The 27,833-nt window shown below is 38.7% G+C and overlaps 1 protein-coding gene and 1 long non-coding RNA gene across 2 annotated transcripts in view; both read left to right on the top strand.

Annotated features, from left to right (window-relative positions):
- arb2a (ARB2 cotranscriptional regulator A) overlaps nucleotides 1-27,833 on the top strand; it is a 169,187-nt gene that overhangs the window by 99,642 nt on the left and 41,712 nt on the right. Inside the window, exons 9-10 of the mRNA XM_007562727.2 lie at nucleotides 18,167-18,283; nucleotides 26,237-26,321. Of these exons, the coding sequence (XP_007562789.1) occupies nucleotides 18,167-18,283; nucleotides 26,237-26,321 (202 nt within the window). The remainder of the gene's footprint in view (nucleotides 1-18,166; nucleotides 18,284-26,236; nucleotides 26,322-27,833) is intronic.
- LOC107837479 (uncharacterized) lies at nucleotides 3,242-5,167 on the top strand. The gene is made up of 2 exons (XR_001663491.1): nucleotides 3,242-3,370; nucleotides 4,588-5,167. It is a non-coding gene; the product is annotated as an uncharacterized LOC107837479 (long non-coding RNA).

The following is a 27,833-nucleotide window of genomic DNA, read 5'->3' as shown; positions in this document are numbered from 1 at the left end:
GGTTTCCCTGGCGATATCATTTGAAATTATTGCATATCCGACTATATTACTGTAATGACTATTTGAACGTCTTTTCTCACTTGTTTTTTTTTTTCTCTCTCTCTCTCGCAATTGTTGTTTTTCTTCATCACAAGCGACAAGACAGTGCAAAATCCATCTGTCCTCAATGCATCACTTTGCAAAGGCTGTCTAATCTCACTTGTCCCGCTCCACCCACCTTCCACCCCACCTCTTCACAACAAGGTCTCTTTCGCCTTTTTGTGATATAAGACAGCGAGCTGGATGAAGTTCATTTGAGTTCAGTTAAATCTTCAGGGATTCATCATTACATATTTACTGGCTGAGGCTGATCTTGCTGTAAGGTTCTACCCTCGTCCCATTGATCTAGTGCGCATGTTCACTCCTGAGGTTACAGGACGTGCTTCCATTTGCATAAGGCCCTGGGCAAGGTTCTTTCCACCATTGATTGGCCTGTCCGTGAGCGCCCCGTGCCTTCTCGCATTGATCACTTTGTTTTTTTCCCGGAGACAGTGCTACTCAGAGTTCAGCTGCAGCTCTGGCATATCAGACCTGCCGGAGGAAGAGAGAGCGACTGACATGGAAAGGGAGGGAGAGGAAGAGGAAAAGAAACAGGGGCAACTAGGAGTCACAGCAGATAGATGAAAAACTTTAGAACAAATCTTCCAGTAAAGTTTGAAAACAAAAACAAGCGAAACGATTCACACCTGCTGCCACTGCCTCATCTTTTCTTCAGTTTGCGCTTCCTTCCAAGCACTTCACTAAAATTAAATGTACATAAATGGAAATTTCTTTGAATTCTTGTCAAAATATATGAAATTAATCATTTTCATAATAGTTTATTAATTCAGTGGTGATTGTTTTACAGTCAGTTTATTTATAGAGCTGATATATAATTTGAAAATGAAGCAGAATAGAAGAATACAACAGAAACATCATTCTGTATAAAGTATGAAGAAGTGCAAGTTCACTTTAAAATACGGCTCTCCAGTCAGATTGCGGTACAATAAATACAACTACCTATATGTTGTTTTAAGTTAGAATTACTGTACAGAAATTTTCAGTAGTGTTATATTTTTTTCTTATAAAACATATAACACTACAGTGTCTTTTATATCAGTGTCTTATAAGACACTGATAGCAACAGGTAGTTAGGATGTCAAATAATGTTAACAATTAGGAACGTTATATTTCATTTGAATACCCAAAGGTTATGTTCTATACAGTATTATTTTTCTCATCTAAATCTCATATTTGAATATGAGAAAATGAGATTCAAATATTTTTTTTGAAAAATGAGATGAAAAAAACATTTGAATCTCATTTTTTAAACATGTATTTGACTAAAACATCAGGCCACCTCTACATGGCGTCACTGGTGGCGAAAGGCTCAGACTCCCATGATGCATCGCTTCTCTTTGTTCCTGCTTTGTAAAAGCAGCGTGCCGCTTTGTCTGGTTTTCCTCTTCCTCCCGTCTCGTTAGCTCAGTAGCAAGGTCTCGCTCTCCTCTCTCCATCCTACTGTTTTCTCGCTCTTTTATTCTCATTGAGCAAGATTGTCCAGGTCATTTCACTCTTCGTGTTCATTTCTTGTTTTCTGCCATGATCTCTAATGAACAAAATTTTCCACCAATTCCGTTCTTTGTCAGTCTTGCTGCCCTCTCTTTCTATCATTTACCTATTGATGAAGTGTACATCTCCTGTTGCTTCTTTGCTTTTTTGTTTTTCTTTCTTAATTAACTTCTCCTCCATCTATTTCTTCACCTAAGCTTTTTCTTCAGCATTGGTTATAAGATATATTAGTTGTAAACTTGACTTAATGATAGATGCTTTCTGACTCTGGAAAAAGTATCTATTGGAAAATTGTGGTATTTCAGCTTGGTGTAAGGCCCCTTTTTTCAGATAGTATGTATATTTAAAAAAAAAAAAACATGACAAACTATTGTTTTCTGCTGAAGTTCAAAGTTTAAAAAAAAGCCTCAGCAGATTTCACTGTCTTTTTGCGCTCTTTCTTGCCTTCCCTTGTCTCACATTCTGCATTGCCGCTGTGGCATTTCAAAAACATTCACCTGCTGTGTCTGGATGTGCTATTTGGTTACGACCCAGGTCACCTTCAGCAGAGAGAGAATACAAGTGGTTGACATGAGGTTTGAATGTGGTGAAGATGACGTGTTGACAGCTCAAATTATTCACTTGTCACATGTCATTTCTCCCATCCCCCCCCTGGTTAATTTTGCCATTCGAAAGCAGAGAATGATAGGAGAGGAACTTTGGCTGCAGGGTTACAAATTGTCACACACGCATCTTACAAAATCAACCCTTTGAATCCAGCTTTTTTCTTTTCTTCTGCAGTAAAGTGTGTGAATGGTGTCATTCCATGGCAAATGTAAGAAAGAAAATATTGTGCTACTGAAAGGAAGGAAAGTGGTGTTTCTGAAACCCGTGAGGCGCAGCTCGATCAGTCCTGGTGCAAATGTCAGTGAACTTATTGACTTCAGGGTTGAAGTTTGAGCCCTTTGTCCCTTTATGGCATTTCTTGTCTCCTTTTGTGACTTTTTCTTTCTTTTTTACTTTCAGATTCTGCATCTGCATCTAGCAGTCCTCATTCGGAACCTTTTTCTAAACCTTTAGAAAACAGAATTTTTCCTTATTTGTTTTGCCTTGCCCAAACCCTCAGTGGCAGGTTCACTAATATCCTGTTCATATTTTTATTTATGTTTTAAGATTCTTCTGTTGCAATGCCTTACCTGCAAATTGTGTGCTTTCTTCTCAGCTGGTGTGTTTGAACAGAACAAGCAGAGAGAAGTTCATGTTTTTTCTGCCCTTTAAGCTTGGTACCCACCATTCCACCTTTTGAGCTCACCCATTGCCACTTTATGTATAATTTCAGTAGCCTTGTTTGACTTAACGGCCATTTTGAGAGGCATGTTTTGGGAATGTACCTGCACTAAAACATTTAACTTTTAGGCAAGGAAGTTGACACTGGAAATAGATATGTGTTTTATGTGCCATTTTATATGCTGTAAAATGTGATGGGGTTATGAAATAAAGTTAGTCGAAAGTGGCAGAGAGACTGAGAGGCTGCATAGAGCCTCTTTGACGTGTCAGTCAGCTGAATATAGATCTCATTGTGGGGAAGGCCTTGGTGACACACATGCACCAACCCATTGTTTTTAAATTGTTCTTTTTTGGAATGTTTTCCTTCATTTTAATGTCTGCCATCTTCAAAAGATTTGTTATGTTGTTTTCATTTGAAAAGTTCAGGGTGTCTTCACACTCAGAAGAGGTCATAAAATTATTTAATTTATTTATTTTTTCTTAAAATGTTGATGTAACCATCTTCCCAGACAACGTCTGAAATTACATTTAGTTAATCTCTATAGTCATCCATTTATTGTTGCTCCAATCTGTTTTTTTTTTCTTATGTTAAGCCAAGAGTTCTTAAGAAAGTTTGTGTTTGCCATGAAGGGATTTAAATCAGGAATTTCAGTATTAAGCCAAGTCAAGTTTATTTGTATAGCACATTTCAGCAACAAGGCAATTCAGAGTGATTTACATCATAAAAACACAAAAAATACAAAGTCATAAAACACACAGTCAAAAGATCAAAACATGCAGTAACACAATCTAAGTACGGAAAGCTCTGGATTTGTATGCAAGTCAAAAAAACATTGTTTTAAGTCAAGGAAGTTGGTTCTGAATTTATAACTATTAAATTAACTCACTGAGGGTATTTTTGTTATTCATGTGCATCTTAAATTTACAATATGATCATCTTAACACTTTCAAGCCTTGCACATGTGAAAATTCAAATAATGAGATTCCTACATTTCTAAACTACATATTCAAAGTTTACAATAGACAAAAGTATCAATCTTAAAAAAATAAATCTTGTAGTTTTTTGGGGGAGGTATAATCCTTTTGTCGAGGTTAATATATAACTGGCTAGATATTACTATTTTTTAAAAAGTGCTTTGTATGCTTTAGAGTTATAGCCTTAAAATATTGTTTAAACCATCTGTACTGTGCAGGTCTCACGTTGTGTGTCTGTGCTTTGCTCTCATATTTAGTCTGTCATCTGTTGTTGGCTCTCGTGGAGGGCCTGCCTCCCCCTTTTCGGGTTTGTTGCACCCATAACCCTGAAAATTAAAAAGTGTCTTAAAGCTGTCAGACAGTTTTGACCCCCCGCCCCCCATCCGCCCTCCTCCAACCACTCAACTAAAGCCCACATATATTCCCTTCAGTCCCAGTTCTTGTGTCTCACAGAGTACAAGAACTGGGACTTGTCGCTGGACACACAGCCATCTCCACATTTAAATTCTTCCTTCAACTAGAAGCACCTTTAGCCTTTGCCTTCTTCCCCCTGTTTTATATTTGTTTTTGTGGTCTAGCATGGATAAGTTGATTTGGTTGGAATTCTCTTTGATGAAAACACTAGGGGGCACTGCCTGTCCTTTGTTACCCCCCTCTTTCATTCAGGAGGCTTTTCGCTGTATCTTTTTGCAAGTATGTCTGTGTGTCCGTGCTTGCCTTCCTGTTTATGCTTGATTTTTTTTTTCCTTCCTAAAGCAGGTCCCCTGTCTGTAAAGGGTGACATAGATCTGCCATCAGACAGACAGAGAGAAAGGCAAGCAGGCACCAGGGTCTCTTGTGGTTGCCACACAGGACTAGTCCAGAACCTCCTGTCCTCATCCCCCCACTGTCTTCGCTATCATCCTTTGTTTCTGTTTGGTGAACCCAAGGGTTCGGGTTAATGAAAAGGGCTTGGACAACCGAGTGGAGCGACAGTCATCTCCCAGTTAACTCGACTCACCTCCAGCCTTCAGAGACCTTTTCTCAGTGACAGCCTCCCCACCATGTCGGCCTCTGCACCCCAGGTTGCTCTGTGCTGCCTGTTGGCCGCCGTAGCTTTGGAAGAAGTGTCTGGAGTGTTGGAGCCTTTTTTTTTTTTGGATGATGAAAAGAATGCATGAGAGCTGGTTCTCCAAAAACCTCGCAACTTATGCAGAGGAGCTTGATTGCCTTCAGGTCGGGTCAAGGAGCAGGCAGACCGAAAATAAAGATCAGCTTCACACCCTGAAGTCTGAGACAATACAAAGAAGGTGTAGATCTTTGTTTCTGGGTCCACAGCTTCTCCAGTGGTACTCTACTTGTTTTTTTTTTTTTCTTTGCATCCTTAACATACACTCAAACCATACCTTGCAATTAGTTTTAATGCACTCCTTCTTCATGCATCCTTAAGTCTTTTTAATGAATGAGTGCATTTTCAAGAGAAACTTTGAATTATTGATTTGTTCTGTTTTCTCTCCTTAGGCAGACAGATGATAAAGGGGGTTTGATGGTGCTAATTGGCAGCTTCCGTCCATACAGTGTGATTGGTGGTGGGTTGGGGCTGGGCGAAGTGAAGCGCTGTTATTGTTTAGAGGTGTCAAACCCAACACAGAACAAAGAAGATGGGAGAAATGTGCTGCGCGCGCCTTTCATTGCTGTATGCAGCTAAAGCGCGCACACACACACACACACACACCCACACACACACACACACTCTTATAAATATATATTAAAATTTACGTAAGTATGAACGCTCATTCCTGTCCATCTGCTCTCATACGCACACACACAGTAGACCGTTACCTGGCATCAAATAAGACAGAGTTCATCCTTACTGACATGCATACACCGCACAAACACACAAAACCTACACAGGCGCAGATACATGGTCTAGGGAAAGGGGGGAAAAAAAAGAAAAAGAAGAAAACTCAGTGTGAAAATGACAAGATAATAACCACATTCAAACTTACCTTCAGCTCAGTGCAAATGACACTCTATGTGAGATAAACTAATAAATAAATTTTCTTTTCAAATGCATCACACTGAAGGCCCCTAATTACCATACGCTGACAAAGACCTGACAGAGGTGCAGTAGTTAAAAGGTAATTTACCACAAGTAGGAGTTTGGATAGGGAGAAGGGTCAGTGAAATATCTCCCCTCACACACATACACACACACACATTGCCTCCATCTCTTTCTTTAAGGGTTTATTCATGCTTTTCAGGATTTCTCACGTGATTGACTGACAAGGTCTTTTTTTCGAAATAGCATCTTCAGTAATACGAAATAATTGACTCCCTAATCAAAAAAAAAGAGGTTCGTGGAATCCACAAACCCATCCGTAATCTTGGCTGGCATTTCCAGCAGAATTGACAGTTCTCATCGCTTCAGGCTCTATACCACTTTGATTTAATTGCTTTTTTTTAATATGATTAATAATATGCTTTGTGCCGGGTTGGGTGTTTGTGCATTCGCTTAGTGTTCGTTTATTCTATCTCATCCTTCTCCCAGGTGTTGTTTTTAATCAACAGTTAAAAACTCACTTAAAAACAATTTCCATTCTTTTTTATTTTTTTTTTCCATCACACAGCTATAAATTTTACTTTTAATTTTCTCAAAAAATCATTGATGCAAAATGTATATCAGCTTCAGATGAAAACAAAGACCTGACAGAGGTGCAGTAGTTTCAGGAAATTTTGAAAAATAATTTATCAAAGTAAATAATTAGAGATGCACCTGGCCAATACTGATTTTCAGTTTCCCTTGATATTTTCCCTGCCAGTTCCTGTTTTGACTAATTAGGATCTATATTGATCAAAAATGTTAAATGATAAGTGCAGTAGTTCTGAGTCCAATAGAGAAAAGGAATCACTAATGTCATTGTTCCCAGTAATATTTCAAAGCTCGTCTCTAACTTTTATTGGATTTTTGTTGAACTCAGACAGAACAGCGTAATCAGCCACTGTTGATTGAGATTGAAATTATTGAGGTTTTTAGTTTTGATGAATTTCATAATTAGGGGGAGATTTCAGACATTTGGTTATGTGACCTGTCTATCACAAACATATTTTTTTTAATTTGCCATACTGATTATTTTCTTCAATTTTCACAACAGATTTTTATGGGTTTTTAAAAAAACAAAACAAAACAGATTGTGTTAGGATTACCCTTTTGTATTTAATATATTTTACATTTAGGATATTTTTTCAATATAATTTTCACTAAGTTGGAATTTAAAGTGGGCTTTTCTGTTCCTTAATTGGTTAGTTGATTTACTGTTAATTGTGTTACTTTTTTAAGATATCAAAAGGATCTCCTGCAACATTTTTTAAATTGTATGCATTTAGGTATTTTTTTTTAACATTAAGAACAGTTTTTATATCTTGAGATCTCCAAGTTTTTAATTAATTAGGCAAAGCTTTATCTTGTGTACTCTTTCTCTTTTCTCTCTCTAGTTCTGACTCAACTTCACTCTAAAAAGTGCTTCTTTTTTTTGCCATGAGCCATGATTTGAAAGATAATTTCAGTTTGTAATATACCTCAATTTACTTTAGTGTCTTTCTGTAGTTCTTATTCATCTACCACTTTCTTTGAGGTCAGGAGGTTCGTAGGGAACGTCTATTTATTTAATTCCTTCATTTCAGCCTTTATTTTTTCCGCGTCCCTCAGTAAAGCAGACAGGCAGACATTAAGGACTTGAGGAACACTGTTTATCATTTTCATCAACGCTGTCTTTTCTTTTAATTTTCTTAAAACTTATATTATTTGCACTGCTTTTAGTTGAGTTGTGTGAGTTTACATGAAACGTCTTGACTGAGTTTTCAAATCCTGTAGCTCACACACACACACGCACACGTACACGCACACACACACCTATTGGCCAGTAATGTCCTGGACAGCAGGCACTTCCAAATTTGTTGTTTTCCTTCTCTTTCTCTTCACACATTCACACCTGAGGTGAAAAACCGTCCTCAGAGATTTTTGGTAGATTTTGCGATAAGCAGCCCATACCCTTTGAAAATGCATACAGAAGCTGGACGTTGTGTTAATATGGCACAGCATAAACAACTATTTCTATGGAACGTAAGTGTGAGTATTAAAAAAAAAACATAATAACTAGGTCTTTGTTGATAACAACAAGAGGTAAAAAAAAAAAAGTGACACAATTGTTAAAATTTAGCTCCTCACAACATATTTAGAAGAATCGAGGGAGAGCTCCACATCAGTGTGTGGTGTAATATTTTTTTCGCTGTACCCCAGTTGAGAAACGTACACACGACTGCCAAATCTGAGCTCGGTTAGTACAAGGAATCAGTGTTCATCGGCCCCCGAGGCTGCCTGCGTCTGTGCGTCTTAGAAATGGACAGCCGTACCCGATGGATATTTAACACATTAGCTCTGGCAGAGCTGAGAGTGGTGTGAAAACACACTGATTTCCTAAGTGGCAATCATATCAGCCTCGCCATCAGAGAGGCAGCAGAGAGCAAACATCTGTGTGTCTCACTGTGTGTGTGTGTGTGTGTGTGTGTGTGTTTGTGCCCTAGAACATGCATGTGAACTGTTTGTGTCCATCATTTAGATGCAGATTCCTCAGAAGTGGGCTTATTTTTTCTTAGTTCATCTATATATTTGGTTTAATTCTGTTGCTCACTCTTCATGTGCATGGCCGCATGCCTCCTTCCAAGCAAAGTTACCGAGAGCCCTTGTTTTTCCTAGATGCCTGTGTAACCCAGAGTTACCACACAGAAAGGTCTCAGCCTCCTCTAGCATCCCACCCTTGTTAGGACCCCTCGCTCGCTCCCTCCCTTCATCAATCCCAGTCTCCCTTGGCCTATCCATCCTCATATCCAGCTGAGAATTGCCGAACCGAAACTATGTTAAAACAGGGTCAGCCCCTGGTGCACACTTAAAGGCTGTCCCCTTTAACCTGCTCTGAAATACTTACGGCTATTATTATAGCTTATAAATCATTAAGAAAGTTTAATTATACGAAAATTTCATGGTGGAAATATGCAAGCTGACACATGGGAAGGGGAATTTAATGGGCCAGCAAGTCCCAGCACCGTGAGGAAAAATATTGAGGTTAGGTTTCTATTTTACAGCATAGCCGGAGGGTTAGGAGACGATGAGAAAGACAAAAAGACGCACTTTCAGAAGAACGAAGAAAGGCGATCCAAAGGAAGGCCTGTTTAATATATAGCAACTCAAGTCTGTTAACTAAAGCTGCTAATTTAACTTAAAATTTTCAAAAGAATGAGTAAAATTTGGTTGGAAAATGTTGTACCAGTTTTCTTAATTATATTGGGTTTTAATTAATTTAAATTTTAATTAGTCTTTTACGAACAGTGCCTAATTAGACCATATGATTCTGAGGATTTCTGGTATTACTAAAGCTAAAAGGCAGAACGTTGTTTGCCTTCTGACTGTTAACTTCTTTTCACAGTGAATTTCAAAGGAATATCGTTGGTATAATGAGGGCGAATGAATCGGTGACTGCCAACCCTTGTGGTGACAGTGTAAATTGATCAAACTGTTGTGAGCTCATATTAATAACACTTACTGCTGTGCAAATGTCAATGGCACGGTAATTAAATTCTGTTGTAGTTAACTATGATGCGCTGCCCTGTGTTTGAGTGGCCTCTTGGTTTATTAGGTCTGAAAGATATGAATGTAATGCCATTGTGACATAGAGATTTCAGTCATGTGGAAAACCCACTGGAATCTTACACATTTCCTGGTTGACATTTTAAACTTTTACTAGACGAATATCAGGTTATATGTGAAGAGGCCAGCTACCACTAGCAGCTTGCAATTTTAAAATATATTCTGAATACACGAGTCATTAAACCCTAATTAATTTTCAAATTTTGATTTGGAAAGCAAAACTCCGCTATGCGGCTTTATTACACACACATTTCCAAAAGAATCACTATTCTCAAACTGTTGTATGTTAATAGAAAGTCAAGTGGAAGGAAAAAGTCTCTCAGGAAGGAGGTACGCATAAGAGTATTCTGTAGAAATATCCACTCAGGTGTATGAGAGACACTCATAAGGACATGTACTACAACTAAAGTGGGTGCTCCAAGAACCACCACACACAGATGTTTCCAGAACATTGGCTAGTACTTTCCCATTTCCTTTCTGTAAGGTAATCCTGAACCAGAGACCTGTTTTTTTTTGTTTGTTTTTATGTTTTTTTTTGTTTTGTTTTGTTTTTTTGCATGATGTGGTTTAATAACTGTTGTGTCACTTAGTGCTTGATTGGCATTAAAACTGGGATGACCTAAGCCCGGTGGAGAGTCTGTAGGATATTATCAGGAGGAAAATGAGAGACGCAAGGCCAAACAAGGCAGACAAGCTGAAAACCACTAGGAAAGCAACATGAGCTTCTTTACTGCCTCAGCAGAACCACATGCTGATCGGATCCAGAATGCAGTAAAACAAGCAAGAGCAGCCTCAATCGAGTATTATGTGGATCCACTGTGCAGTATGAACATACTTGGATCAAGTTCTGACTTATTGCCATCTATTTGTAATTTCCACTAAACAGTGCTTTGAGCTTAGAAAGTAACTCATCATTTTGTCAGTCTGTACTCTGCATGCTGGTCTCCAATACTTCCTTAACAGATTATATATTTCTTTTTTTTTAATTAAAGGAACATCTTTCTTCGGGGGTGTATTACATATAAGCTATGTGGATTTTTCCCTTAAAACTCTCTCCCTTCCTTACTTCCTTTCTCCGTCCATCCCTCCTTCCTGTTTCGTCTTCCCGTCTGCCTCTTGTTTTTCCACGCGGGCACAGGCAGGGCAGAGCGCCCATAGCCGGCAGGCTTCCTGGCATGCCGCTCCTCATCCTCTGCCTTTTGTTTCCACCAGTGGACAACCATTCTCCACCTCTGCTGTGTCAGTAAATATTTATTGGCCTTCCTTTTCCTCACTGCCCCCACTGATTTTTTTAGTGTGTCTTACTCTTATTTGTACGAAAATGTGTGCTTTGCGTATGTGTGTGCGCAGAAATCGCTTTAACACATGTGAATTCGCTTACCACCTCCTGTTACCAAGTGTCCAGTGCCGTTGCTCACACAATTTAGTTATTTGCCCCCCCCCTCTCCTCTCATCTTCTCTGCATCATGCATTTGGCAGCCATGAAAGGAAAGAGGAAAAAAGAAAGGGAAGTTATCGCAGTTTTCTCTTGCTCTCTCCTGCCGTCCCCACTCCTTCGCCACAACCAAAGTTCATGCACCGGAGAGTCAGAGAGGAAAAAAATCTGCGACTAAATGCACATGACCTCAGTGAGCAAAAACCCCTACACACTCCCACAACACTACATGCACGTTCACAAACACGCTGCCTGTCGCTCCCTGGAGGCCCGTGGCCTCGTGCTGGAGAGGGCTTCCTTCCTGTGGTTAAGACAAAGGAAGCCAGGGACCAACAGGAGACCTGGGGCCGCTGCTTCAAAGCCACAGGAAGCGCTGGTGTTGTCTCTTCCTGTGGAGGGTGTTGGAGCGTGGGGGGCCAGCTGCCTGTGTTTTCACAGCCAGGGATGTCCTGATTGTAGTTTGCTTGCGCGTGTGTGTGTGTGTGTGTGTGTGTGTGTGTGTCACAGACAGGTTAGTTAAAGTAGCAGAGTATATTGCACTGTAACTCTGACCTTATATCAGTCACTGGCAGCAGATTGACAAGACTAAGAGGGATGACTCGTAAACCTTGTTCCTGTCAAAATCCCATCAAAATTTTTCTAAGACAGAAAAAATTAGCTCAATTAAAAAAAATAATAATAAAAAATGATTATTTTTCACATTAATTTAGAAAAATAATATATTATGTAAACCAAAGCCTGCTAGAGTTTCAGATGGCTTTCATATTTTTTTTTCTTGCTTCTTAGCCTTCGCCACAGTCTCTGCAGAGCCCACACATGCTTTCAGTGAGCACAAGTCTGTGTTTGTGCCCCTTTCCCCTGTTCTTGTGTTGAGATTTCGGGGGGTGTACATGTTGGTGTGCCATGTGTTTTCAAACCTTCCGGTGTGCACCCACATCCATGTTTGTTTGTTTTCTTCTGTACTCGCCTTGGCGTCTCAGACGTGCTCCTCTTACTCTCTGGCAGCAACAGGACAGTTAATCAATCAAATATTTAAGCAGCGCTTCAGTGCTCAGTGGGTAGTCCTAGATTATCTGTGGCTGTTGGCAGTGTGTGGCGCAGCCACATTATAAGCCTTGTCCCTGACTGCCATCATCATGGGGTGCTTCTTGCACACACTCTCTCCTCCTTCTCATTGGCTTCTGCTCAGTCTTCACTCTTTCTCACTAAGAATATTTTTTACTCATTTTTTTCTGTCTTTCCCTCGTTTTCTTGTGGAGGTTTTTTTTTTTCCTCGTTTTTGCACCTCTCTATTTGCACTTGTTCTGTGTATAATTATGGCTTTTCACAGTGACTATTTGACAGTAAGCAAGGCCCCTTAAAGAGCTCTCATCTTCCTGTCTTTGTCTGTATTTCTCTTTTCTCTCGCACAGCATTCTTTCCAGGGATGAGTGTGCCTGTCTCCCTGCAGGGAACTCCATTGTGGGTTGCTATTCATTTTTTTGTCCAATTATCTAGTGGCTTTTGGTGCCTTTGACATGTAATTATCAAAGGCCTAAATAATTGTCTTTATGTTTTTTTTACCGGTGTTTAGATGTAGCTTCACTGGAGCAGTCATGAGCAAGGGAGTATCACAGTGAGAGGGAAGAAATTAAGTATTTATCTCAACCAGGGATTAGTTTAGCATGCTGTTAAATTATGTCTTGTTGCTTATTTCAACTACTTTCCTTCATAAATAAACATTGTTCATACAATGACTTGCAAAAAGAGTAATGCTCCCTAATTTTTATTTTTTTGTACCATTTTTTAAAGTTACAACCACAAACTTCAAATTTTAGACTGCGCATAACTTGTAGCAGCATCATGCTGTGGAGATGTTTTTCTGCAGGAGAAAAAGGAAAACTGCTCGTAATGTGACATTGTTCGTAAATTTCTTTGCAAATAAAAATTTAAAAAGTGTGGCATACGCTTTTATTCAGCCCAGCCAACACCAGATTATCCAGCCCTGTGTTTAGCGCCATCCATCATTCCTCCAACTCTGTCTCAACTTTTCCTTTTTTCTGTTCCAGAAAAATATTGCCATACTATATGCTGCCACCACCTTTTGGTGGGGATGGTATGTGTAACATTAAGTGCAGTGTATCGGTGTTATCATTGACCTCTTTACTGTTTTTCTGATTAATGCTCACCTTTACAGTTTAGGTGCACAGCTGTGTCTTGGTAGATTTGCAGTTGTGCTCACTCCATTTTGGAGGTGCTCCATGTGATGCTCAGGATAAACCTCCCCAAATTCGTATATGTTATTCGTCTGTGGCGTTTCTTGGTTGAGCTATCATTATAATGAATTAAAACTACACACAAATCAAATCTGTTACGAGTGTCACTGTTAAACGGACTATAAGTGTGTGCTGGACTTTATAGAAGTTGCTTAATATTTTGGAGACCATGCTTTATCTTCCTTGCACTTTTCAAGTATATGCTCCTTTATGTTGTTCTAGTAAATAAAAAATATATAAAAATATTTAACTTTGAGGGAAGACATGTGGCAAAGATCAACAGGCTGGGACTCAAACATGTGTGTGGGTCACCTGTTTTGCCCCTGCACCACTGCCACAGCCAAAAAAACCTTTTATGAGTATATAGTTTGTCTAAGTTCCCAAATGTTCCCTTTTTTTCCCTTTAGACACAATCAATTGCATGTCATTCTCTAGATTTAGGCTTTATTGGAAGAATACACTTTGTAAATTAAAGTGTACTTCTATGTAGGACTTGTGAGAAGTCAGGTTTAAGGTAAGGCTTCTAGGTAAAGTTTACTTCTAAATGTGTCTGTTTTGCTTAACAATGGCCTCTGATGTTTTCACAGAACTTGGGGAAAACAAAAAAAAAACTGGATTTAGCCTTTTGTATCACAGGGGTCAGAATCTGTCATGCGGGTGGGTGTTTTTGGCAACCAGTTCTTCTGCTGAGTAATCACAGAAAGAGTTTATTAGCAGGGTCAAGGATTTCATAGTTCATGTAGAGTTTAGATTTATTTGAGGTTTGGGTGAATTCAACTCTGCCTTATTATTTTTGAGTTTGCCATCATGCTGCATTGAAATATAAAATTGAAGTGTAGTTGTAATTTAAAGAAATCCAGTTCATTATTAGAGAGTTTGTTTAAAATAGCATGGTTAAAAATGTAGTTTAATCCCATTTGTTTTTTGTTTTTCTGAACACAAAAGTTGACTAAAAGATGGGTTTTAACCCTTTTTAAGTTTGATTTTAAAATGAGCTAAAACTGAAAAATAACATTTCTGATGGACATTAATAAAAGTATCTGTGTCTGTTGCCCAGTCTTGTTTCTGTTCTCCTATCTTGCTGTTTCCTTTTGTTCTGCTGTGCATATCACTTTAAACCATTTATTAGCGTCTGCCCAACACCCACCTGAGTTTTACTCAGTATATCAAGCTGATGTAGCATAAAAGGAACTGCCAAATGTTTCAACATCTGTGTGTTGGTTTTAGGTTCAACAAGTATTTCCACATGTTTCTCCTCCCTTTTCCCTGCCCGTTCGAGCACTGGTCACAACAGCTGGCTCCTTCTCTTGTTAAAGCTGCTGTCTACAGTTACATAAGGAATTAGCAGATTTAACCTTCTGAATAACGGTACATGTCTAACTCCAACATTACAGGATAACTGAAGGAGTCATGGGATAGGACAGATAAGAGTCACCTCCACATGGAAGCATGTGGCTTCATGGTTCTAAATATTTACAAGTTATGGTACAAGTGGGATTATACGTTCACCATACAGCTAACCACAGTTGTCGTTCAGGCTTGTAAAACATGGGACCTAGTGGGTGTCCAGATTACAGTAGTTCAGGGCCACGCAGCTGACAGCATTCTTGAACCTGTTACTCCTCAGCTGTTATTACAGCCAACTGTGTTTTAATGTAGGTTTTGTACCAAACTGTTTCATTACATTTCTTGTAACATTTATTTAACAAAGAAACGCTTACTGAGACTAAAACTCTCCAAGGGTTTTGGCAAAGTATGCACTGCAAATCACTGTAAAAACAATTTTAAACATAAAAGCACAGAATAACGAGACGTACAAGTTTTAAATGCATCAACAGCAAGATTTAATTCCAATCTCTTTAGAGATTCCTTCAAAAGTGGCAATAGATATCAGGTCCTGGATACTTATGACATTCAGCAACTGATTTTAGGCAAATGAAGCTGTATGTGAGCGAGTTTCTATCCTGGTTTTCCTTGTCTTTGACTTTGGTACTGATCAGACATTTGTGGCCAAATTTCAACCTACAGATTTTGTCACTTGGGGGGGTGAAAAAAAAAAAGATCCAAAGAATTCAAGGACAGAATGGAAACGAGACCACTGGCCTCAATCAGTCTGGAAAGAGTTACAAAGCCCTTTTTAAGTTTTTAGGACTCCAGCTAAGCACATGGAACCCATCATTCACAAATGGAGAAAACAGCAAACAGCAGAAAAAGACTGGATTAATGGGTATCCTACCAGCCAGTCATTGTTCATACATTCTTTACTTTAGAAGTGTAAGTTTCTGCAAACCTCCTGATTCCATCTGATTGTGGTTCACTTGTAGGCCCTCAAAGGGTAAGTGTTGTTTTTAGCAAAGGTTTCACAAATCAAATCAGTTTTTTTTATGTTATTTGTCATTTCTCTCATGTAAAGAAGAAGGTTTCAGTACCCATAAATACACCAGTAGTAGTGTTATGTAAATCATGCATTATATAAAAAAAAAAAAAAAATGGACTAACTATTGCCCGTAACGGCTGCATTGCTACCATTGCCTAACAAGTTCTCAATGTTGGAATCTAGTCAGAGATAGATATATTACATATATATATAGATAAATATCTTTCAAGGCTGGCTGGCTTTGTTAAATACATGACACAAGTTTACTTTAGTTTACTTTGTGCTTCCAACCACAGGAAGTCTAATAAAACATTCACTTCAATTTATTTGTATAGCACCAATTGACAAATGTCATCTCAAGGCACTTTGCAAAAAATAATTTCCATTCAGTCATGCATATATTTGAATTGACCCTACTTAATAAACAGTACAGTATCCTCAATTATGCAAAGTAAACCCATTCTCTTTCAGTATACATCTGAAGTATGCTGAAAATTCTTAGGTTAATAGTTTGAACTAGCCATTTTGAGACGAGAGAAAATTGTGAATGTGTTTTTAACTTGCAACAACTTCACTTTCTCCTGCTTTCTGACCTCAGTTATGTAGATGTTCAGTCAACAGTGAGCCATCATGAAGCCAAACCTTGGCTGACACAAGGTTTTGAGAGGAGTTTTTAAATGACTCCACTCATAGGACAAGTCTTGACAGAGAAAATGCTTACAACCACACATTGGTCGGGAGAATAAGATTTAAGCTCTTTGTGTTACCAGGTACATGTTTCTGGCAAGGTTTTCATTTTGATTACAGCTATTCATTGTCATATTCATCCTTTTTTGCACCTACCTGCTGACCTTGCTAGGTTCTTTTCAATGAAATTTACTGATTCAAGGCTCGTCAGTCGGATGATCTGCATTGATGAGTTAAAATTATGTCTGTACAGTCCTGTTTTAATTTGTTGAGGTATTTAAAATAGTTACAGTAAAACTTGTGCAATTCAGACATTTAACAGCAGTGGGTCAACTGCATCTTGCACTTGATTTCACAATATTAAATTGTGACTATATATCTCACGTTAAAGTCTAACCCGCCAGTTGCTATCCAGTTGATGCAAGAATGCGACTTTGTCTGGCAAGTAATGCCTCGCTTATTATTTTGAGACCCAGATGTGAAAGATAATTATTTAACCTTAGCACACTTTTTGAAACCATTGGTTTACAATATATAATTAAGTTAATCTTTAGTTTTGTAGAGTTGGTGCCTGATCTGCTGCCAGAATTGAAAGGGCTTTTTGGCATTAGAACCAGCATAAATGCCACAATATGTGAACATAGACTGGAAGAACTTAGTTATATCCCTAATTACTTTTTATAGAATAACATCAAAACTCATAGCTTTACAAAAAAAGAAAGCAAAAAACGGCAAAGGAATACAACAGAGTTACGTCAGGTACTCCAAATACTTGTTCAGTCTTAATCTTAAGGGCAAAACATACTGACAAAAATGTGACTTGCACGAAATAACTTTATTTTGGGCAGGGTCCTATTTTGAAATATTTCAGCTTTCTAAAAATAAACCACTGAAGTCCAGTGATCTCTGTGCTCTTTGTGGCTTACAAGTGTTAATGGTAAGCAATAAATGTTTGTCTAATGACGCACCGCGCTGTCAAAATCTTGACGAGTGGTTGCCATCTGGTTCTCGGTGTCCTCTCCTACCCATTTATCCAAGCAGTGAATGCCAACATAAGTCCATTTGACATTATATTTCCCCCCTTTTTTTAAATGACATTAACAATAACCCTTTATTATGTTTGGTTGTTGACCAGTCTTTCTGTAGACTCTGATCCTATTCTCAAAGTGCAGTTTCAGTCTCGGTGTTTCTAAGAATATACAGTAAGTGATTGCTATCCTATTGTTGCAAATCATGTTCCCCTTTCTTACAATTTTATCTTAAAACCAGGTAAAGTGAAAAAGCTTGTTCCCTAGACCTGGCTGCAGTACTCCTTAGGGTCGGAGCAGTGGTGTGGGAAGACTATTGTAGTGTGGTAACAAGTCCTTTGTGTGACATTTTCCTTAGTGTTGACATTCAGAAGGGAATAGGAAGACGGGCTTGTGAACGGCACTTTCTTTTGTGACATCTGAAGGTAAAGGGTATTAAGACTGGGGACCAGGTTATTTAATGTGCACAGGGAAAGGACATTTGCACAGAACGTGCCAAGGACATGCTACAGTGGAGCTGTGTTCTTTCATATTTCCCTCTATAACATTATGCTATACACCAGGTTGAATCTGTATTCTCTGGCTTAAAAGCCATTGTGGTTTAAGAAGTGGGCTGACTGTGCATAGTCTACTGGGAGTCCACAGTGAAAAGGCGTATTCAGATATTTGTATTCATATCCTTATTTTTCTGAAGATTACTTTTTTGTAGCTTTTTCAGTTTCTATAGAGTATATTGGTTTTTTTTTTAAATAAAGTATAATCTGAGCTGTCTGTCGTTGATGTGTTAAACAGCAGTATCCTGTATACCATTATGAGTGATGAGTAAGCTTAAATCCAGGCTAACAAGGTGAATTTACTTTTATTTTGCAGATGAATCAAAGGGAAATGCAGGTGAAGAACAGAGTGTGTGCTGTGGCTCTCACTGACTCTGCACATAACATTTGGCACCAGGAGACCTCCAAAGGGACACAGGACTGGATGCAGCAGGTAATACAAATAAATACATTCTCAGATATACAGCTACATGGAAAATCTAATGAGAAAATTAAGACTATGCAAAGTGCATGTGACAATTCATGACACCTTTTCCCTAACCTTTAAATGGCGAGCCACGTAAAACACTCCTTCACTAAAGTAAAACCTTTGAAGTCCTGGACAATTATTACTGGAGTGTTATCTCTTCCCCCTTTTTTTAAAAAATATAACCAGTTTCCACTTCCGCCTTAGGAGCATCTCAATGAATAACTGATAACATGTCTGTGTGTACAGCTTTACATGGATTTGTTTTAGATGTGGCCATGTGATAAGCGTACAGGATGGAATGCACGCGCATGCATGCATTTTTTTGTGGCTTCATATGAGAATTTGCCCTTTCTGGTGTGACCTCTGTGCCATATGCATCACCTGGGCTCACTCAATATGCACATACAGATGAGGAATAGCCAAGACCAAAGCTGCTGGAGATGCAAATGTCATGTGTTCTCTCTGTCACACACACACGTACACACACACACACTCTAACCCCATACCTGCTTTTGTATTACATTCTCTTTTTATATCCATGGCCTTTTGTTTCCACTATTTCATATCCAGCTTTGTCCACCTGTGTTTGACGAAGCTATGGTTGCTTGATTTTAGATCTTGATGGGATCCAAAACCTAACAGGATATATTATAAGCGAAGGAACATTTTTGTTAACATGGAGACCAAATTTTGTTCCTCTGGAGTCCAAAGATTTTTTAGGAGCTTGGGATTATCATCTTAGCGGTACTATCAGTTATTTTATTAAAAGGCCAATGATATATATTCAGGTATTTATAGTAGAAAGCAGATATTTCTGTATTCTATACAAAAATAAATATTTTTTTTCTTTCTGATATTAAATGAGTCTCAATGCTGAAATCCGATCTTTCTCGCCACTTTTTTAATATTCTAACGTTCTCCGTCAAATTATTTTTCAAGTAGAAGTTTCTTTACACTCAAACTTTAAGTTCCTGGCTGACATCTTAAGAAGTTTCCTGAATATTCCCACATAATGTTCTTTCCTCATAATGCCATGTGTGAATTGCACCAAAACACTCCCACTACATGATGCTACCAGCCTTGTACTTCCTAGTGATCAGGCTTGCCAGCTTACCTGTTTTTCATAGAACTGTAACGATGGTCATTATGTATGTACGATCAATGAACATTCTCATGGTGTTAATGCTTGGACATAATTGTTTGAATAGTTGATAAAAAAAATTCAGGTATCTGGATAGTGGCTTTTTTTCCCCTTTTGTTTGTTATTAAATCATAACTCGGGTGAGTGAGGCCTTCAGTGCTTTTGATGTTGTTCTGGGTTTGTTTGTGAACTCCTGGATTAGTTGTTGTAGCTTACAGTCGGCCACATTTTATATGGTTTACCTCAGCTTTGCATTTTCTCATTTTGTGAATAATGTCTGTCTCTCTCTGTGGTTCGCTGGAGTCCTGAAACCTAAGAAATAGCACTACTTTTCAGACTGATAGAGGCCATATATTTGTTTTCTCTTCTGTACTTGAATTTATTTTGGGCAATGATGTGTGGCTTTTTGAGATCTGTAAGCCTGTGTGGGAGACTTTTTGATTCTACTGCAGTAATCAGGCCTGAGAACATAAAGTGAAACTGAAGCAAAAATTATTCATGACACAGTTATTTAATAATTATACATGGGACACATTAGGCATAATTTGAAAACCTATTTTTCAAATTATTTTTTACACAGATAATTTTTATTTAATAATATCTATTTGATCTGAAACATGTAAGGGTGACCAAACAACAAAACTGAAAATACAAGTATGTGGCTCTAATACTTCTTCACTGCCCTGCAGGTGGCCTCAAGTTAGCTTTTGAAATTATTTGGTTCCTTTTTGTCTTATTTTTTTCTCTGTGTGTTTTCTTGTGACTGGATATAAAATTGAAATATAAATGACATTTCTACTTTAGAGGGCACAGTTTATGATGTAGGAATCCTCCTAGGTCTAATATGAGGCAGTGGTTGTATCAAAGGCTCCTTGGTCTTTGATCGTGGACTGATGGGTTCTTTGGATACTCTGAATGCTGATGTTTGTGATTATTTACCGTCACACTCTGTGGACTTCTTGTGCAAATCCTAGACAAATAAACCAAAAAGAACAGCGGTATCAGCAGCTTGTCCATAGCTGGATCCCACATATAAGCAGTACTTTGGAAGACACATGGACAGAATCACACACAGGGAGGATGGCTTTCATGCCACGACACATCCAAGAGAAGCGTTAGCATTGAATCGGAGTAGCACTCTAGGTGGTGTATAGATATGGGTGCCCATATGAGTAGGTGGATGTGAGGTCGGGGCACACCAGCCAGGTTCTTCTCTGTTCTCGTCAGACAGAGATAATTCCCTCCCCTGGGGGTTCAAGAGGTCGTTGGATGGCGGGATGGAGCGATCAGAAGAGTAGAAGAGAGAAGATGGGATTTAGAGATCAGTGCCTGCTGAGCCAGGTTACAAAGACCATATGGGTCAGACGAGGGGCACCTGACGTCACAGCAACGGCATAAAATACAGAGTGAAGCTGAAACAAAAGAAGAAATGGCAGTAAGAGAAACATTTCTCCATTGACTGACAGGAAAAGACAAAAAAAAAATAGTGAGAAGTGTTCAATTATTTAAATCCCATTGACTGCCACTGAGAAATTGTAGAGCTGTGGAAAAGGGAAAAACAAAAAGACAGGTACAATCTGAATGGAGTGAATACAGATGGAGGAGAGGGAATAAACTGATGTATGTGGAGATGGATGAATAGCGGAGAGAGAAGAATTGAGTGTGAGAGAGAAATCCGAATGATGGTGTACAGCTGGCAGCCTGTCACAGTCTCCAAGGTGTCTCCTGTCACTGTGCTGGCCTGCTGTCACACTCTAGTGGCCTGCCCAGAGCACACAGACACACACACAAATAAATATATATATATATATATATATATATATATATATATATATATATATATGCACTTGCGCACAAACAAGAGAATAAAGCATCCTAATCCTAATCCACAGAGATTATATACCTTCTGGAGGAGATGGGAGAGAGAGAAAGTGACCAAGAACTTCTCCTGAGTAGTTGCTTGAAAACTGTCGTGTGCTGCAGTTTAGGAGACGTTTGGGCACTGAGCCACTGTTTTTCTTCCTGTTTGCTCTCAGAATGACAGCGTTAAAATGCCATTCTTGGAACTGAGTAGAATAGATTGTGTGTAATTGAAAAGAAATTAATGGGATTCAACAAACTGCATGTATGTGTCTGTTAGTGTTTGTGTTCATATGTTGGTTTTAAGAGATCATTATCGATAACATTTTATTTATTTTATCTGCTGTCGAGTGATTAGTTTGATCTTGAGCTTTTCATTGTGGCTATGTTCCAATGAGTAAAAGCTTTAAGTGAGACATGTTTCTCAGATGATATAGGAAGTCACACCAACTTCAGTGGTTGGTGGCAACCCTGTTTGCATGTGTTTTTGTTGGTAATGTAAAAGAAACAGCATGCCTTGCAGTATAAAATGTATCCTGAAGCAGGAACTGGATCTCACACACAGATACAATCTGTGTGTAAACTTTTTGCCAGAACTCAAAGTTGTTCCTGTTCCTGTTAGTTGAACAGGAACGGATTTATCTCGATCTAAATGTTTAAGCCAAAATCTTGGTGTTACGAGACTTAAAATAGTCTGGAATAAGATGAAGTGCCATGCAGAGTTTGTTTTGTAAACGGATGCATGGTTAGTGGAGAAATGGAGCCACTGCTTCCACATTTTGAAAAGGAGGGAAAGAAAAACTGTTTTTGCAAAAACAAAAAAAACAAAAACAGTTATCTAAGTTTTAGTCTTATTGTAGAACAAGTCACATTTAAAGTGGGAGCCAACCAATGAATGGACCAGAAACATTTTTGGTGCAAAATTAAACATATATTTTAGTAATATCATTGAAACAATAAAAAATGGTTAAGAAACAGAGTATTTTGATTGTCTCCTATTTATTTTGGAAGAATATCTGGCTTGGAATGAGATTCTTGCAAAATAATCAAATTGAGTTACACAGTAATTACATAAAAAATTGCATAAAAAATACCACAAATATCCATAAGGTCAAACTGCTTCTATTCTAAGCAACAATTTTTCAAAATCACTCATAATATGAATTATGAGTAATTTATGCATACTAATTTATTTTGAATATAATTTAAAAATGCATAGATATTGAAAAAAGTAACAATGAGCTGAATGTTTTAGATTTAAAGTGCTCATTGCATTGAATATTATAGGTTTTCAAAAATTAATACTGCTACTTTAATTTAGAAGCCTTATTTTCTTTTTTTTTTCTTTTTTTTTTTTTCCAAAAGCGATGTCATTGTAGAAAACAAAGAATGAGTGTGCTAGCCATCCTTCAGACACCTAAACATCAGTGTGCAGCAACAGGTCGCGAAAGAGACAACAGAGAGCTCACCATCTTTCTCAGGCTTGTGATTGTAATGATTGCTTAACCTTAGGAAATGTATGATGGGACTACTTAGCGGTTTTGAACTGTAAACTTTTCAAAACCTTGGTAAACTTTAATAACCCACGCTTAAATGTGTACAATAAATTCATTTCTCCGTGAGTTTGGGAGCGGGTGGGGGGGAGTTTCATCTAATGTTGCGATTCTGTCCACATTTAAAACACTGTGGAAATCATGGAACTATATAAAACATAGAGAGAAACATACACAGAGCTACATAGTTGTGGGAAAAGCCGAATCTATCTACCTATTTGTTTCTGTTTTGTTGATTAGTTGAATGCAAGGACTTGAACGGTAGACGAGCAGCTTGAAGTGATGATGCCATGCATCAGAGGCAGCCGATGAGATGTGCCATCCGATTGTCATGTCACCCTTCTCTAATCCCAGCCAGCAGGCCTTGCCTTTATGTGAAGGCTGTTATGCCTGTGGTCTCCCACAGCTCTGGGGCTTTGTGCTCCGTGTGTCTGTGTGCGTTTGTGCATGTATGTGTGTGTCTATTTATGCAAGAGTTTGTATGCACATGTGTGTTGTTGCCTTGACAAATCTATTCAGAGCCAAACCTCCATGTCTCCATTGGTGGTGATAGCGGAGTTGTAAGGGATGGAGGAGGGCCCTTTGAAAGACTCCCCTCCTTCTCTCCCTCTCCAGTCGCCTTCAGCCCACTGCTCCACAGCCCAGCTGACATCTTCCTCCAGACAAACTGAATGAATTAAAGAAGATACAATGAGACACTTGATGTAGCAGTCAAGGAGCCCCACTGCTTCTGTGCTGCTCCACACAGCTCTGCCCTCAAACTCAGACTCAGAGGAGAGCACATCTAGGGCAAAGCAAAAGATCTAAAAATACACAATATGCCACTGTTTACCAAGATGACTTTTCATCTTCCCCCAGCACTAAAGCCCCCAGCTGCCTCCCCTGTTTCCCCTCTCATCTCTTCACTGATCTTTCTTCAACCTCTGTGGCTTCACTTTTTCTATATCCTCTCCAAATACAGTTGTGTTTGATTTATGTGACTAAAGGAATGAATGAAACATGATGGACTCGATTCAAGAGGGCATTTTTTTGATACCTCCTTTCCATTTTTTTTTAAATTAAAAAAGTTCCACAATCATTTTAAGTCAATGAAAAGTAAACCTAGTAATTCTTTTAGAACAGATTCATCAAGCTGTTGATGGCAAAAGACTAAAGTTTTACCTGATGCAGAAGATACAGAAATAATTCAGGGGTCACTTTATCTGTAATATTTTTATTTTAAAACATAGCAAACACATGTAGGCAAGCACACAGCATAACTGATGCCTTTATACTTTCTCAGTTAATCATTGAAAACATGTCAAAAATGTGAAATAAGTAAAAGTCATAAATAAACTTTTACTTTGTTGTGGTCAGTTCCTTCTTTTTCAGTAACACTGTAATTTAATAACTTCATTCTGGCTCTGAATGTTTGTTCTTATACTTTCAGACCGAATGTGTGATATTATCTCCAAACTCTTTGATGTGGTACAGGACTCAAAGATGAATTAATGTGAATAAGCTAGCCCTTTTATAACACAGAAAACATAGACCATGACTTGAGCATAACTACACTTCACAAACTCTGAAATAGTGAAACTTGCTCTTGCTCTGCATTTACCATGCTACTGTAAGAACGCCATTTTTATTGTTCTGCCTGTACAACACATTTATATACATGTGTTTGTTTGAGAAATTGACTTTTCCTGGTGCAATAAAGTTGTGACGATTCCTACAAGATCTTGCATGTGCACTTTTGGCACGAGCAGCAGCAGTTTTGCCTGCGCTTGCAGTGACGAGATTCTGGGGTTCACTTTCTACACATGCTGCTCTGTTTGTTCTTATTTTAATTGGACATTTTTGTCTAAGAAGGACACCATTGACTGACTTTAATTTCTTTCTTGAGTCTGATACTTTTCACAAGTGTTTCACTTGTTTTGAAATCCTGAGTTTTGTAAACCTTGGGCTGATGAAACTACTCTTCAAAGCAAAACTTGTATTATGGGATCCACTATCTCCCCCTAACCATTTTCTAATCTTCAGCATGCTTTTGAAGTAATATGGCTTTGGATTTGTTTTCATTTGATTTGTACGTATTGACTTTTCACATACCACGGTGTCTGTTAGAGGTTATAACATGAGAAGTGTTGCATATTTGTCCGACTTGTCAATCACCTTGGACGTCTGCGGGTTAGTAGGAGAACTCAGAAGCACGTGTGCCTTTTTTTTTCCTGTGTATTTGAGTTTGAAGGGATCACAATGCATCTTTGTGGGAGACCCTCCCCCGAAATGAAGTCACTGACCCACACACAGAAACCTTTACGCACACACAAGCATGCACTACGCAGTAATGGCTGTCAGGGGGCCAGGGTGAAAGTAAACAAGGGCAGATAAGCAGTGAATCAGAAGGACGCCAGCTGCACATTCTAATCTCTTTACATTTTTTCTTTCTTCTGTTGAACTTTTATCTTATCTAGGGGAGCGTCTTCTCTAAGCATTCCTTCTCAGCCTCCCTGTCTCGTTTCCCCTATTCCCTTGTTTTTGTTCTAACCCTATGAACCAGAGCATGCCAGTCCACACTGCAGAGTCAAAAGAGACAAACACAGTTTGATGTGTTGTCATCCACTGACCCAGTCAATGAAAACTCAAAACTGGAGCAAAAGGTAAAGCTCTCTGTTCTCAGGGATTGATACATTTTACTGAAAGAGCATCAGATTCAAACTTTGTATGTGTGAAACACCCCAGTGTGAGGCGGCACATATAAACTAGGAGCGATACACAAGATGGATGAAGACAGCAGCAGCAGATAAAGAGGTCTTCCTCCCTTTCTGACAGTGGAGTTGTCAACCACAAGGGGTTTGAGAAGAGTTGGGGTGTTTTCAGGGGGTTATGGGTCAGCAAGCGGGGCAGACACCCTCTCCCCCCAGGGCGCCCAGTGATCAGCCATGGTAGAAGGCCTCAGCTCTCCACTCCAAACAAACGCCAGGCTGTCTTAGCAGCATGTCACAGAGCTTTTAATTGCTTGTTCTTGTCTTTGTCTCCTCTTCCCCCACCGTTCATACTCACTTCTTTTGCACGCTTTTTTTTTTTGCCCACCTGTTCCTTTATCTCTTCTGCTGTGCCTTCTGTTGTTTCTTTTACATGGTCAACATTACAGAGCTTTTCTTCAACGTTTTAGTATTAACATCATCTCTTTTACTATTCCTGATTTAAGTAGATATTGATTGCAGTTTGTATTTATTTGTATGTTGAGTCTTTAGGAAACTGTAGTTGTCCACTGTCCTTTTTTTCATAATAATAATAATAATAATAATAATATACTCAAGAGTAAAAGTTGTGATATGTGTTTTGACATATTTGTTTCCTTGGTTTTGTTTCCTACAGTGCTGTTGTAACTGGGTATCGAGTCCCGAGCCACTGGACACACAGCTTGAGCCCATGTTGCCAGACTGCCCTAGAGTTTCTGCAGGTAATACTCTGGTATTCTGTACCTACACACTCCTCAACGGTCGCATCTTTCAAAGCCTGAACTCTGCAGTAGTGTTGGCGTTATTGGGTTGAGTAAAGGACTTAATACTTTAAAGTTTGAATATTGTCAAATGGTGCAGCCTTTCCATTAATTGTTGAGATGGATATAATAAATGTATAATCATTTTTGATAGTAATGACAATAGAAGTAGTGTAAATGCTCCTTGTGCATTTAGTATTAGTCCTTTTTTTTTATTTGCACGTATGTTTGTGTGTGTTGGGTAAATCAGTCTGCATACAGCCACCTGAGCACTGATGGAGAGCGATCATTGTCAATCAGACTCAAGAACTCTAAGCTTTCATGCTATTTTAAAACACGAATACACAAAGATTTTCTTACATAAACTGTCAGTTCAAGTTCAGTTCTATTTCCGACTTCTTTGTCCCGTCTTTTTCATCATCCACTCTGCCTCCTGTATTCATTAATCCTCTCCTGCAGTGTTTGGCCTCCTGTCCCTGTGCCCTCACTGCTGTTCACTGGCCTCGATGATGTCATGTCCATCATGAGAATGTGTCCTTAATGTAGGATTAGGGATGAAAGCTGTAATCCTCAACATGACTGTTGATAAGAGATGATGATTGTGATGTTGTTTGAAGAGTGACACACATTTAGATATGCACACACTGACAAACAAAGAGAAGACTCAGTCTTTAAATAGGAAAGAGTATATATGTGATGTATTTCAAGGCACTTTTTAAATAATGTATTGAGTCACCACTTGTTTAATATGTACCTACCAACAGATACCTGGGAAACTTGGAATATCTTGCCTCACATTTTGTCACATAACAACCACAAAATTCAATGGATTTGGGTGGATTTCAGGTAATGGATCTGCACAAACAATTTAATGTTTGGAAAGTGGACAGAAGCATGTTCATAGCAGAAAAATAGAAATCTGAACGTGCCTAGTTAATTTCCATCCAGCCTCTTTAGACCTGTATGTGGTTGTCCACTTAAACTGACAAGCCTGTAATAAAATAGTTTAGATCAGAAGTACCCTTTCCTCCAAAGTAGGATGGGTAACAATTTCTGTCTTTGAATGTAAAAAGTGACCCATTTGAAAAGACTGCAACTGTAATTCAACTAAACATTTGTACTATAAGAGTGAGGCACATTTTTTCAGAACTTAATATGTAAAAACTTCTTAAAACCCAGTCCTCTTTGTGTCATGTAAACCCTCAATAAACTGCATTGAAATGCATTGAAATTTATGGGTGTAACCAAGCAAAATGTGAAAAGGTCTAAAGGGTATGAATACTTTTGCAAGGGACTGTGCGCTCCTCTCTCACTCTCTCATTTCCATCGCCGCTCCGGAGGTTCATACCTTGTGATTTTATTCCCTTCAAAGATGCTCACTGACATCATAGTGAATGTATAGGTCATCTTACACATGCCCCCCATGTCTGCGAGTACATCTCTTAACATTGCTATCTCGTCTCTTTAACTGAA

The sequence above is a fragment of the Poecilia formosa genome, unplaced genomic scaffold (genome assembly GCF_000485575.1).
Source record: "Poecilia formosa unplaced genomic scaffold, Poecilia_formosa-5.1.2 Scaffold5, whole genome shotgun sequence".
Classification (NCBI taxonomy): Eukaryota; Metazoa; Chordata; class Actinopteri; order Cyprinodontiformes; family Poeciliidae; genus Poecilia; species Poecilia formosa.
This window is presented reverse-complemented; position numbering and strand designations above follow the sequence as displayed.